This window comes from Aplidium turbinatum, chromosome 13 (assembly GCF_918807975.1).
Source record: "Aplidium turbinatum chromosome 13, kaAplTurb1.1, whole genome shotgun sequence".
Lineage (NCBI taxonomy): Eukaryota > Metazoa > Chordata > Ascidiacea > Aplousobranchia > Polyclinidae > Aplidium > Aplidium turbinatum.
The window spans coordinates 23,323,664-23,337,743 of NC_137484.1; the positions used below are offsets into that span (position 1 = coordinate 23,323,664).

General features: G+C 36.7%; 1 protein-coding gene across 1 annotated transcript; it reads left to right on the top strand.

Annotated features, from left to right (window-relative positions):
- Nucleotides 1–1,252: 1,252 nt before the first annotated feature.
- Nucleotides 1,253–4,043, top strand: LOC145782576 (peripheral myelin protein 22-like). Its single transcript, XM_082594388.1, has 3 exons — nucleotides 1,253–1,463; nucleotides 2,433–2,588; nucleotides 3,116–4,043. The coding sequence occupies exons 1-3, from the start codon at nucleotides 1,295–1,297 to the stop codon at nucleotides 3,286–3,288; spliced, it is 498 nt and encodes a 165-aa protein (XP_082450514.1). The 5' UTR covers nucleotides 1,253–1,294; the 3' UTR covers nucleotides 3,289–4,043.
- The last annotated feature ends 10,037 nt before the right edge of the window (nucleotides 4,044–14,080 follow it).

The following is a 14,080-nucleotide window of genomic DNA, read 5'->3' on the forward strand; positions in this document are numbered from 1 at the left end:
TTGAGCGGTGTTGAACCGCTGCACTTCAGAGCGTCGTACAACTGCCTTTACCACTCGGCTATGCAGTGGGCAATAGACCCAGACAGCAAATCATTTATGTTTTACATTGATTCAACGTTTTCAGACGTTAAATCTGTGTAAAAAACGACTGATTTGCTGTCTGGGAAGAGATACAATTTCTCGTTAGATGTTTAACCAGCAGAGTATGACGTAGTACTGATACAGTAACTTCGAGTCACTCAAGCACGTTCCGTTTGGAAAGAGCCCAGCAAGGAGAGCTGAGAACACGCGAAGACGTGTTGTCAAATGTGACGCACCAGAATAGCCTCGAGCGCTTGGCGAGGTTGTAAATCAACTAAACTGCGTTTGATAAGCACAAGGTGCTGGTGTCAGACAGTAACCGGAAAAGTTTTAACATAAGTTTGCAGTAGAAAATGAAGCAGTTATCTTTATACCAACAGAATCACATGGTGTCAATAGTTTCAATGTTTTTTCGACTAACATCGGTTGAAAGAAGCAACAGAAAATACTTTAGACTAAAAATTTAGTATACGCATATATCAGTGCAAGTTCGCTTGAGTTGTTTGTAATTTTGAAGGGCTTTCTCAATTTAAACTAACTTGTTTTTGACCACTTTGAACAGGTGATGTTTATTGATGTGGTGTTGAGTGAGAATTAACCTGTTTTTGTGGAGCTTGTAAAGCACAGAATGTAAAACGTAAAATGATAAAAAATAAAAAAGTTATTTGAGCTTGTTTGTGTAAAAAATTTTTGTCATCCCTTCCGCAGAGTGGTTTGCTGAGCTACACTGGTGTTTTTGACCTTCATTCAAAATAGTGTTAAAACTTTGTTGTAAACACTTAAATTATGATAGTTTTCTACTTTTTCAATTCTTTTGCTGACGTTTTCTTTTTTTGCCGCATCCAAGTTCGCGTCCGGTGATTAAAGATTTAAGTTTAATGGACTAGAAGGCAAGGAAGCAGTGTCCACCTTCAAGCAGGTCTTTAAGTGTCCTGCCAAAGACACAGCCGCATGCGCTTGAGCAGTGTCGAACCGGTTCCCTTTTTAGTGCTGTACTAGAGCTCTCACCACTTGGCTATGCAGCCGATACTCTTTCTGTAGCTGAAGTGTCAAACTAGATTCTATGGTCACAAAAAATATCACACAGTTTTATATTTGATTTTACTAGAAAATTGTCAGAATGCAGTTCCTCCATTTAAAGTTAAACGGTTTTATTTTTCAAAATAGGAATTTAGTTTCAAGTTTGAAAGATAAAATCATTGCTCAGTGAACCATGCAGTTACGACTGATAGAACTTGCAAATTTTGTTGTCATTTTACATAGTTTTGCTTCTTTGGTGATCTTCATTGTTTGCATCGCGATGGATCACTGGATCGTCACAGATGAGGGTAACGCGCTCGGTCTCTTTGGGTTTTGCTTCAAGGAAACGTGCCTCCCGTTTCGTAAGTACACTCAAAACGGATGATATTTGGGTTTGTATCTTAAAATGTTTTGGTTTCGTTTCTTTGTTGAAACTAGGTTGGAAAAATACGTTTTACTTTAGCTGCTAGGAATCAAGCTACAAGTTTATACAAAATTTTTTAAAATGGGACCAAATTATATAAATAACTAAGCATCAAAATTGACTTTGACGATTTCAAGCTTTGAACGTTGCTATTACAATATTTTAAAACGTTATTTTAGGACGGCAAACAATGAGATGTCCAACTCAACAAGAAATACTTACACCCAATCACAACTATCTATATTGTATTAGCTGCTTTTCAAAGTGATATCCTTAAATGAAGTTTTCTGGTTAACAGAATCGAAGTCGCATTTTCATTTGCATATATCTTGTTGAACCATGATAGATTTGTTTATTTATTTGTCTCATGTAGTTTCAATATTTTGCACTTTCCTTTCCAGTTTAGAAATAAGGTTTTACTTCGTTTTTCAATGAGCCCAACTTTTATGGGCAGGGACTTGGTTCAATTATGAAAACAGCCAAATGTTTTGTTAAACTCTTTAGCGTCACCTGGTAGGTCCTTTCCTTTGAGTAATCCAACCACTGAAGGAGCTCGCCTGCCTACATAATATTGCAGGGAAAATGCACTTGTGAGGACAGGTTGTGCTTCTTTTATTGCAAGCGTAATGTATGAAGACGGCTGATAGTTTTAATCCACTCATCAGTGTCACATGGTAGCTCCTTCGGCTTCAGCTGGTTTTTGAAAAACACCGCCCACCTCTACACAAGGTGTAATAAATTAGGTGGGCTTAGTTGTTGAAGGAAAAGCGGTCGAGATAAAGAAACTGGCCTCCCTATTCTCATTTGTGCCGAAGGCCTAGTGTGATGGGAACTTTATCTCATAGCCCAAAGCCCAATAAGTGAGTATGGGACCTTTACCATTATTAACCTACTATTGTATTTCTAGCCGAGTACTTGAATCAGCCTCCGACGATGGCAATCAAGGCGTTTCTGGCACTATCGACAATATTCAATGCTGCTTCTACCATCACACTGGTTTGTGCAATAGTGAAGAAAAGACTGTTCGCACAACGCATCGGTAGTGGTGTGCTTATATTTGCTGGTAAGAACTTACATTTGATACACGTTCTGCGGGTGGTGGCTACGGGGCGGGAGAAAGGGGACGAAAGGCCTAGGTGTGGAAGTTACTAAATGGTGTCATCTAAAAATTCATAAAACGCTTTCGTATTTCTTTTATTTTTAGTCTTTAATTGTCTTCTTCTTCTTTCGTTCGAGACTAGATCAAATTTCAGGGCAGGTGGTGGAGAGCCAGGTGCGTGTAGCTTCGTCCAGCGTTGCTATACCATGCGTTCCATTTGGTGCCTTGTAGATGGGACATTCGAGAACGACATGGTCAGCAGTTTGTTCCTCCGCGCCGCATTCGCAGGCCGATGAGGGAGCCAGACCCCACTTGTGCATGTTTAATTGTAATTTTTATTGACTTGTTTCCTTCAAAAATTGAAAACTTACAAGTTTGCTATAAATCACAAAATATGTCATTTACCGCCATCGTCGAATTCAGTTATTTAACCACAATTTTGCCAGACTTGCTTCATTTCTCTGTAACATTGAGTGTGTTTGTCGTTTCAGGCGTCTGTGGCTCTATCGGACTGGCAGTCTTCACATCCCAGTTTTCAAATTTCACAACAGTTTTTGAAGATGCTTCTTCTTCATATAGCTACTGCTATGTTCTGGGGTGGCTAGCGGTGGCTATTTGTCTGCTATCTGGGATTGCTGGGTTTGCATTTCCATTTCCAAACTGATCCACTACAAATATTGCTGCAAATGGATTCAAGCCACAGTTGCTTGAAAATCACTAAGAGCAAAAGTCATGTTACTTTCGTGCTTCAAACCTTTCACGAGACGGTTCAGAGACAGTTCGAGACGGTTACTTCACATTTGCATTTAGAGTTTTCACGTTCTCTGCCGTTTCAAAGATTGAAAAACACTTTTTTGGATTTTTCTGTTTGGAATCCTACACAGTGCTTTGAGGAACACCCCCAGATGATTGGAATGCTTTCAATGTAACAAGCCCCTGAGAAGGAGAGCGATTCCAAAGATTCCTCAAATACCCTCCAACATGTGAGAGCCACTGCATGATGCTTATGGAGACATCGGTCCGACACCTCCCGAACAGACCCGGATGTATACGTTGCGGATTACTCGATGACAATTTAATTATTAACTGAAGGTTGATTTGAAAATTGGATTTTTTGCCTTCATGTTCTCTAAATCTAAATCGTCAACCACAAGCTAATCTGACTCAAACCTGGTTAGGTTATAACGATAATCAAAAATACATTGAGATGACACGTTTGATTGCTCGATGCAGCAGTCCGGCATTCGCCCTTTATCCTTAGATTATATAGCCTTGTCCTTGATAGTCTGACAGAGTTGTTTCCTTGATTCTGAGCGGTATCTGGCGATGTCTCATTTTCATTCCAGCAGCTACGCAGCTAAGAAATGTGGTTTGATTTTTAAGTTTCATTTTATAAAAATACATTACCGGTACAACAAATGATCAACGAATGAAAGTCTTGTGAAGTGTTAAAGTTGATCGTTCGATACTAAGAATCCGTATTTATTGTCGCTCTTCCACTTCTGAGGAATTACAGAGACAATACAGATTTTCAACTATGTGGTATTGACGATGTCATCACATTATTACCCGACTTATTCTCATTGCGTTATACAAGAAAGAACACAATCGGTGCCACCGTTTTTAAAAGCTTTGGTATGACCCAACATGGAATCGAACCAATTTCTACTAACATGAAGGAGATGGCTATAGCTTGCAAATCGAAAAAGCTGATTGGCTTCATAAAGCGGATTCCAATCTTTGAAGGGACAGAGCAGAGACAGAGATATGGAAGGAGGGTAACGACTAGAACATCACACAACTAAGGCGAAAGAGAAAATTGAAAAAAGAAAACTAATCGGAAAATAGTTAAAACATCGCACTCTCGAGTTTTTTGGCGCTGAAAGTAAGTACTTTCAATTCTCTCATTTTTGCAAACCATCATTTTTCCCGATTAGTTTTCTTTTTTCAATTTCTCTTTCGCCTGAGTTGTGTGATGTTCTAGTCGTTACCTTGGAAGGAGATAGTTTTTCATCCTTCACCAAAAATGCAATACACTTGAAACTTGTCATAATCTAACACAAAACCAACGTTGATTACACCAATTAACTACATTATTGTGGATGCAACAGGCGATTGCCTGCAACACGCGTCTTGGCGCTTCTTAACATTTGTTTTGCTTTGTTCGCAAAGCTGCTTTGAAGTTGATAACCAAGTTGTCATTGTGGAAGGAAGGTAGAAATTTTTAAAAAGTTCAGTAATTAATTATTCAGGATTTAGATTTATGACGTGTTAACTGATCAATTATTACCTACACTATTGTTGTGTTAATATTATGTATGATAGTGAGAAGTGCAAAGTCGGTAGGCTACGAATAGAAATAAATAAACTGTGTCAGTAAAGTGTAATGACTGGAGAGGCAGCCTACATTGTAGGAAAGTTGAATTCCCTTAAAAAGTCGCCTATGTAGCCTACTCAAGTTATCTTGTAGATATGAAAACTATTTTCGGAATTTTTGATGGGAATCGATATAATTTCTTTGTAGCAACCTTGTAGAATTGTTGGAAACAAACATATCTTGCCTTGTTTCGGAGCAAAATTCTTTGTATCGGTTTAGTCTCGATTGAAAGGCGATTTTGTTTTGTGGTGAATTCAAAAACGCAAAGCAATTCACTAAATAATTATAGCTCAAGGGGAGATGAATAAAACATACTTTGAGATATGAAGCATTTTCCTTAGACGAAATTTTTCCATTTTGTTTCGTTTTGAGTGTGTTGTAAAAATTTTAATTTGACCAATGACTCCTTTCGAACCCCGTCATAGTCTAATTTGTTTGATTTGAGATGTTATTTCTTGCGTTGAAACGACAATTTTGTTGTTGAAGTCTTATTGGCGGGGAACTATTCCATCCATTAGATGCAGCTAAATGGAGAGCAGTCCTTAACGTGCGTTGCTCAAGCGCACACCCCGAGAGTCGAACCAGCGCCGCTTGATCTAAAAGCTTCTTCGTTCCAGAAGTCACGCGCTAACCAACTGAGCTATGGGGCGGACAGATGAACATGAAAGGGTTCAACTGTGTGGTGTGTCTCATGCACTTTCTTCCTCAAAGATGGAGTTATATAAGCAGTAGCGCTGACAGGGAGGTCCAGGGGTACTTTTGGACTCGGGCTCGGGATCGTTTTAGGGTCCGGAAGCTTTCCAAGGGGCCCGAAAACATAAAGAAAGCAACATATTCTTTAAATATAATGCTTTTCCTGATTTGTGGTCAAAGAATCTTATTAGTACCGGCCGGACCCACCCTCTCAACGGCCCTGTATGTAAGAATGCTGTACACAGTTTGTTGGTCAACTGTCACTTATTTAGTGCGTTTGTTGGTCAACTGTCATTTGACCACTTAAATGAGTTTGAATTGCCATATCGTGGTTAGTCTTTGAGAAAAGTTTGGTCACTGGTGGGCACTAATAAGCTTCTAATTTACTTAGCTCTTTCAAAGAAGCCTTCTCTCAACTACGACGGCGCCCAGGTCTGGATCAGTGTTCAAAACTGTTGTAAGTAAAATAACAATGTGTCGTCATACAGAGCTGTATCCATCGCTGAAATGCGTTGTTCCTCACCGCCTTAAGAAGCAGACAGTGGCCAGAGCAGCCGTATCCAGGTGCAGCCTAATTAGCCTATATTAGTGATTGAGATGCTTTGAATAACTTAGAAAATTAATGAAAGGCGTGACACTCATAGCCCAAAGTAGTGACACTTTAAGATTAAATAATGCACAGTCTCTTTGCTCTCCCCTCCCCTTTCATAGTGTGAGAACTTACAAGGTATAGTACATTTTAGCATTATTACGCAACAGCTGATGCCAATGCCATTCACTCAATTGTTTCATACTTGCGGTCGTCCATGAAATAACACACAAGAGGCGTACACATTCATCAATAGCGTAAGTTGGACTGATAATCTAAGCAAAATAGCTAAAACTGTATGTTCCATATGAAATAATCTTAAACAAAGCAAGAAATTACTCCAATTTAGAAACTCAGGCCTTGCTTAAGGCGATTTGTACAAATCTATTGACTTTTCAGCATGCAATAAAAGTACTCTTCCCTTCTAAAGTTTCGTTTTAAGCTTTTAACAGCATGTTTGATTTCAAATATTACACTTTATCAACACTTTGCTAAGTGCTAGTTGAACAGTATTTCTGCATAACTAAAGAAATGCTTTGATCATTTTGATAATCTTCTTTAAAAATTTTGGAGAAAGTTTTCAACGAAATGATCTTATCATGTTTTAATCCAGTTCAACCCCCAGCATATCACTTTCTTCTTTTTTTAAATTGATTCAACGTTTGCAGATGATGAATTTAAGTAAAACAGAAGCGTGTTAGCTGGCCTTGGTATTCCACCAATAATCTTCCAGCCAAACTACAAAACATGCACGAAATTTCGGCAGGGGAACTTAAAATGTCGTCTTAAAACCATGCCAAAAAATCTAAATGCTTGGAAATAGACATGCGCCTTCTTCAAGGTTACAATTAACAAAACATGAAAAAAGAAACGTTTTAAGTTGGAATGCTCGGCTGATTGAAGCAGAAAGTTTGCAATCTGGAATGCATAAACCTAAAGCTTGTCTCAGCAAGCGTCAAACGTTTGAAAACTAAACTTTGCTCATCTACATTAAACTATGCTCATCTTAGAAACAAATTGGTTAGAAAGCTCCTTGTTGATTAGCTCTTGTGACATCAGCCGCAATTTAATTTAAAGCTATACGGCATCAGGGATTGCTTAGATTTATAACACTGAAGATGAAGACAGTATAGTGTTCGAAACGTTTTCTGAACATGAATTTAGTATCTACATTTTGAGCTCCTTATTTTTTGATTTGTTTGTTTTTATTTCTGAAATCTAATCATTCGGTTTCTAACTTTTGAAATATTTGGAATAAGTATCGATCCACCACTAGACGGCCAAATATTGAAATGGTGAAAAGTCTTCTTTGTTGGTCGTAATTTCTTTTAATACGCAAAACAAGCAAGTAAAAAGCGTCTACCCAGATTGTCTTTTTTGCAGATGAATGAGGATAGATTGATTTCAACGAACGTTTCACAAAGAACGCCCCTAACCATCGCCAAAACGCCCCACAAAGCTTTCAAGCCCTTATCTTAGCTCTCATTATAATATTCAAATTTTGTTTTTCTATCAAAAGATTAAATCAAAATGTAGGCTTTGATAAAGATAAGAATGCTGAAGACAAGGTTTATTTTAAATTTCTAGGGTTCTTATTTGATGTCTAGATTTCTATTTCAGACTGACTTTGTTTTATTATATAACACACAAAGACATAGATGCTAAGCTCCAAGCATCTGCTCAAAATTTGCGATTTTAAAATACAAAAAGATTCATGAATTAAAACGCAACCAAACGACAAAACATTGGAAATTGAAAATTGAAAATTGAAATTGAAAAAACATTGAAAATTGAAAATTAGTAACAAAATCATGAATTCTCAGTGACTTGTGCACATTATTTTAATTATTGTTTTGCTATCAAAAATATGCCGTTTAATATAAAAGCTTTTATTAGAATAAGATATTGAACAGAGCAGTAAAGTTATCATGCTACAAATTAACAAAAGCGATTACTTGACCTGGTAAACTTGTAGTGCTGGTTATGTTGAGGAGCAGAAGTGGAAGGAGTGAGGGTAAAGATACTGTGTGTTTATGTGAAGATGATTAAACTACAGTCTCTCTATGTGTGCAGTGTTAGCTCAGACAATTTGCGATTCAGGTGGTTTTGGGTATCAAACGAAAATGTTTTTCAACAAATTCGCGCAGGATGCATCGATGAAGCATTTTAAAGTGTCACAAAAATAGTTTTGCAAAAGAGCAAACATTTTTAATCAAGTTAAAATAAATGTTATTTACCTTTCTCAACTGAACCATTTTGGTTTTATGGCCGCGATTGAATTCCTAGTTTAGGGGCAAACACCAATTTATATAAAACCAAACGTTTTAAACATTAAAAGTTAAATAAATCCTTAAAAATTTATAAAAAATTTTATATGCTAAAAATGTTTAATCAAAAAAATGTTTTATCAAGAAAATGAAATATCTTCTGACAGGTGTCAAACCCACAACAATGCTTGATATGAATGACTCGGTTACATGTCTTGTAATAAAAACGAATTTATTTTCACAGGAGTCAGTTCAATCATAAACAGCTAAAATAATTGATTTCGATCTGCTAGCAGCTAGATCATCTTCAGTTGAGCTTATTCAAATAGATATTTTATTCGAATAAGCTTATTCTATTTGAATTAGCTTAACTGAAGATGATCTTGCTGCTAGCTGATCGAACTCGATTTTTAGCTATTTATGATTGTACTGACTCGTGTGAAAATAAATTCCTTTGCGAAAAATGTTTAAACGTCTTCAAAATACAATAAAAACCCTGCAATAACTTACGTACGTTTGAAACCCTGTAATAACTTACGTACGTTTGAAATCCTAAGAAGTTACTTTGCGCCAAAAGTGTTGTTTATTTGCATAAACGATAAATACAAAACTTGCTGATTCATTTTTATCTTCCTGCCATTTCATTTTTATTAGTTTTAATTTTTTTGCATTTTTATTCTTGTGTAGCCAACGTTGACTCAGCAAAGTCAAAGTAGTGTTTGCAAGGGATGTTTTATTACGCTGAGTCACAACTGAAGTATGTTTAGTAACAATTCCTCAGTCGTTTGCGGCTGTTCAACTTGGACAACTCCACTATGTGCTCATTTGTGTCGTTTTCTTCTGTGTTTGGTTTGGTTCGCTTATTGCTTTTGTGACGTAATAAGTTCAATTGTGCTTGGCAGGTGTGTGTGTATATATCTGTAGTCACCTTGTAATTTGCAAGTTATTTACTCGAGTAGTAAAATTGCTAGTTCGGGCAATATGAGATGAAACGGCCAGATGACAAATGCACTTCTGACAACCAACATCGCATCAGGTGCTGATGTAACTGTCTGCTTTGTGGAAGGAAAGGTTAATGTCATGTCATATGTTGGAGTACTAAAATATCATCTGACCTTTGTTTCAAAAGACACAGTGAGGGTTTGAAAGAGTTATTTTGCTTTAATTTTGTGAAATTTTAAATAAAATTTTATCAGTTCATACAAAATAAACGATACAGTATACTTAAAATACCATCTTGCAAGAACTGTCCATCTTGGCCATGTGTTGTTGCCATGACAATAGTTATCATCACTTTCTTATCATTGGCGCTGGCCCGACTTGCCCTTTTGTATTTGTAGTCAGCAATTTACTCCCAACTGAATATGCAAAGATATAACTTTATCATCAAGACATTAACTGTCAGTTTTAAAGTATTTAGTTCGAATTATTGTTAAAGCTGTTAAGTGGTGATGAAACATCTTTTTAAGTCCTCAATATTTGCTAAACCTCGTCCCACTCTTGGTTGCCAAATGTCTGGGGTGAGAACGCAACGTTCAAATTCACCAAGTAAACCTACTCGGCTGGTGGGAGCAAGCTTACCTGTCTATTTGTTCAGGGCGGTATCTGATCCCATCCTCCCTAAAACACAATGAAAATTGAATGTAAATTACTAAGAGAACGAACTGATAAATGCTACATAACGTGAGTCTGGAAACATTACAAAGCAGAAACCTAACAGGTTCTCTCAAAGAAATTCTTTTTTTAAGTTTACACTGTTTTGAGAAACTGCAAGATTCTATAATGGAAGGAAACCTCTCTCAAGATTCCATAAAATAACTTAAATTTTTAATGCAATTTTTGTGTTTATTTCATTCTTGTAATGCTCTAATGCTAATCCTCACTACGGTTTGCAAAGGACTTATTGATCCGACAGACCTTTGTGGAAACTAAGGAGAAAGGGAATTTGCTTTATGACGTCGAAATTCATTTATGACATCAACAGAGAACAATGGAAGCTGATGTTGACAGGTACTCGCTGTCTAAGCGAAACCTGGAATCGCGACAGAGCATTGTTGAGAGAACACCTGGACGCTGCAACCCGCGCAAACTTCAAAAGTGTCACCCACACGGGGTTGTTCCAAAACCTTTGTTTTATTGAATACAGTCTTACCAGGTGGCCATTGAAATGAGAATATTCTACTTTCAAGTTTTTCTGTGAGCATCTATTTTTGAACATTAATGAACTTCTCAAATGATATGTACAAATATATTTATAGCTACAGGCTTACAGGACCCTTTCTTAACTTCACTAGAAGACAACTTTGCTCCATTAGACACCAAAGTTGATAAAAATAGTCTTGCGACTTTCTTCTAGTTTCTTTTGCAGCATTGAATGAAGATCCAAGTTATTTATTGTGAATAAGATACTGAGGAAGGCGAAAGCTTTATCAATAAATTATACAAGTTTCCAAACCTGACTGAGTTTGTTTACTTATTGTCTTGCTCAGTTGTCTATACCCAAAATCACAAATAGCAAGTAAATTTCACATGTTGCCTGAAGTAAAATGGCAACACAATTATGCCGTGTTTAGGTGGCAGCTCAACCAGAACTGAGGGTGGAACTTTCCAAAGAATCTTTGAATCTCTGAAGGCAGTCTATCCTATGTCAGGTCATCTTTTCGTCATTCCTTGATCCATTTGTGGATTGATTCAATCAGAGACTCATAATATACCTTATGAATCCCTGGATTCAATTTAGCTTTTCCTGTGAAAATCAATCTTTGCTTTTGCTGATACACGTTTTGCATGTACCAGTAGTTTACACTTTCAAATGGCGTCAAACTGAGAAGGTCTGAACGTCGTACTTTTGTTTCTGTCCGAGTTATTACGTCCGAAAGTTGATTCATTTACCCTTTCAGGTCCAGCGGCGGATCCAAGGGAGCAATTGGGGCAATTGCCCCCCCTAAAACACAAAAAGTAATTTCATTGACGGTGTATTTACAAAGTTGGATTAATGTGGACCTACACATGATTGTGCTTTGTTGAAGTCCCCCTCCCCCTAAGGCTACTTAATGGATCCGCTCAGGCACGGCCTACTAGAACACGGCCAAATATGTTGCTATTTGAGGGAATTTCTAAGAGTCTGAATTGTTACAATTATAGCTATGACAAACCTGTCATCTTACCATTTCCAGAAGTAAGTAAAATAAGCAATATTTGTACTTAGACATATGTTTGGCTTGTTTAACCGGAGATTAGGTTTTTATGTTAAGCACAACTTATGCAATAACAATGTAAAATATGTAAGATCTTCCAACTGCAACCTGGAGGTAGTATCGTTTGGTGTGTCGCTTTTGGTGAAATTGCATGTTGCATTTAAAATATCAAGGATTTTTTGTGAATTCTATGTTGTAAGCGGTTCATTTGATGTGCTAATTTAAATTTTAGTTTGTTTTGTTTTCCACCAAGTTTAATTTTGCAAGTAAAATGTGGCTATTGGCAAAAAATCCTGCTATACAAAAAACCTAACGACTGTATGATGAGACTACCTCCAGGATGTAGTTGGAAAATTTACATATTTTACATTATTATTGCATAAGTTGTGCTTAACATACATATCTAATCTCTGGAAAAACAAGCCAAAAATATGTCTAGATGCAAATATTGCTCATTTTACTTACTTTTGGAAATGGGAAGATGACAGGTTTGTCATAGCTATGATTGTAACAATTCAGACTCTTAGAAATTTCCTCAAATAGCAACATATTTGGCCGTGTTCTAGTAGGCCGTGGCTCAGGTCTGGAAATGTTTCTCCTGCAAACCATCGAGGGACAACTAGAGAGCGGCCATCTTTGATTTTATCATTCAACCCAACCAGACGTTTTAACATTAACTCTTGTACAAGCTCAGAAATTCCAGTAATGTGGCTCTGAATTTGATTATTATTTATTGGAATTGCTACTTTTGAAGTAGAAGCATGTTCATCTAGTCATAACTTACTTGACTATTGGCTTGTTGCACCAACTGAAACATCGATTTCCCGTAACTGAACGCAGTGTAACGAAATATAACCAACCACCACTATCAGTTTAAGCCGGAGCTAAAAAATGTCTTTTAAGTCTGAAGACTTCAAAGAATTTCTTGATTTTTATAGAAATGAATCCGCAGACAAGTCTTCGCTTGTTTCAGTTACTTAGCGGTCGTATTAATTAGCAATAATATGTCCGGCTAACGAAGTCAGCACATACTGTATATATAAAATGGCATTACGCGGCCATGTTTGCCTGGAGTAGGAAAACAACCGTGAAGATATTTTAACTAAACGTTTATGCTTGTTTATCAAAACTACAACATGGTAGGAAACTTCGCCAGCATTCTGTTAACCTAATATAGGGAATTAACCAATGCGGTCTAACACGCTTCTCGCAATCGATTTGGACAAGGGATATTCTCCAAAAGAAACTGTTTGCAAAAAGAATAGGGTTTGGTTTAATAAAACGTTGAAACAAAAATAGTTTCAAGAAAGTTTTTTGTTTTTGTTTTTAGAGAATATCGGGAGAACGGCTTTTTAGCTTTACGATAGAGACCTCAAAGACGGGGATTGACTGTCAAAGACGTGGATTGACTGTCAAATGTTTCAGGGAGAGAAACTTTTGAAAGCAAACAGATTTCACAAACATACAAAATGGTTGAAATTTTTTACAACGTTTACGTTTTATAATTTGTAAAAAAGAATTATTTTAAAAATGTGCAGTTGGTGAAGTTTGTATACCTCTCAACTTCAAAGAATTAAGCGATTTGGGGAAAGTATTTTCAGTAAACTTTTTTTCAAATTTCAATGGTTGCAAACAAAAAAATCTAAAAAGAACAAGAAGTAACCCAAAAGAAGTGCATGGCACTTCAGCTTCCTTCACATATTCAGTTTTCTGTCATGAAACAAACGAGTGAGATTCCGTACGCATTTTGTTTCCCGTTTTAATCCGCCAATAAGTTGATCTTATGTTTGTTTATGAGTTCATTATGGTCGGCCCAGATTGGTGGTTGTTGGTTATTTATAGAAGCCGTCTTCAAATATACCAGGATAAAAATTAAGCTTGGTATCCCAGCTATTAAAATTCATCTTTTAATATTAATTCAACGAATGCAGACGTTGAATTTAGGGAAATAGACAAATTTTATTAGTTGAGATAAAACGTGTTTTCACAGTAAACGCTTTATCTTATAAACATCGCCAACAGTTAGTGTTGCCAGTTTGAAGCAATCCCAAGTACCTACCACGGCCTTGATGAAAGATGAACCTCAACATGCAAATTGTGATTTTGCAATCAGATCGTGTGTTTGTGCCATGCAGACGTCACAAAACAAGGATTATTCCGAAACTGTTAAGCCAACAACTTCTACGTAATTGTATTTGTAAAAAATAAACATCTTCATCTGGCAATAAAAACCTTGACTAAAATATACAAGATCATCGATTAGCGCTTTGAAAATTACGCGTTAATAAATCAACAACAGCTTTGTGACGACACAGAACAATATGTTTGTCTTT

Coding starts and splice junctions, on each gene's coding strand:
- LOC145782576 (XM_082594388.1), top strand. CDS start 1,295: ATGCAGTTACGACTGATAGAACTTGCAAATTTTGTTGTCATTTTACAT. Junction 1,464..2,432: donor GGAAACGTGCCTCCCGTTTC/GTAAGTACACTC, acceptor TTGTATTTCTAG/CCGAGTACTTGAATCAGCCT. Junction 2,589..3,115: donor TGGTGTGCTTATATTTGCTG/GTAAGAACTTAC, acceptor TTGTCGTTTCAG/GCGTCTGTGGCTCTATCGGA.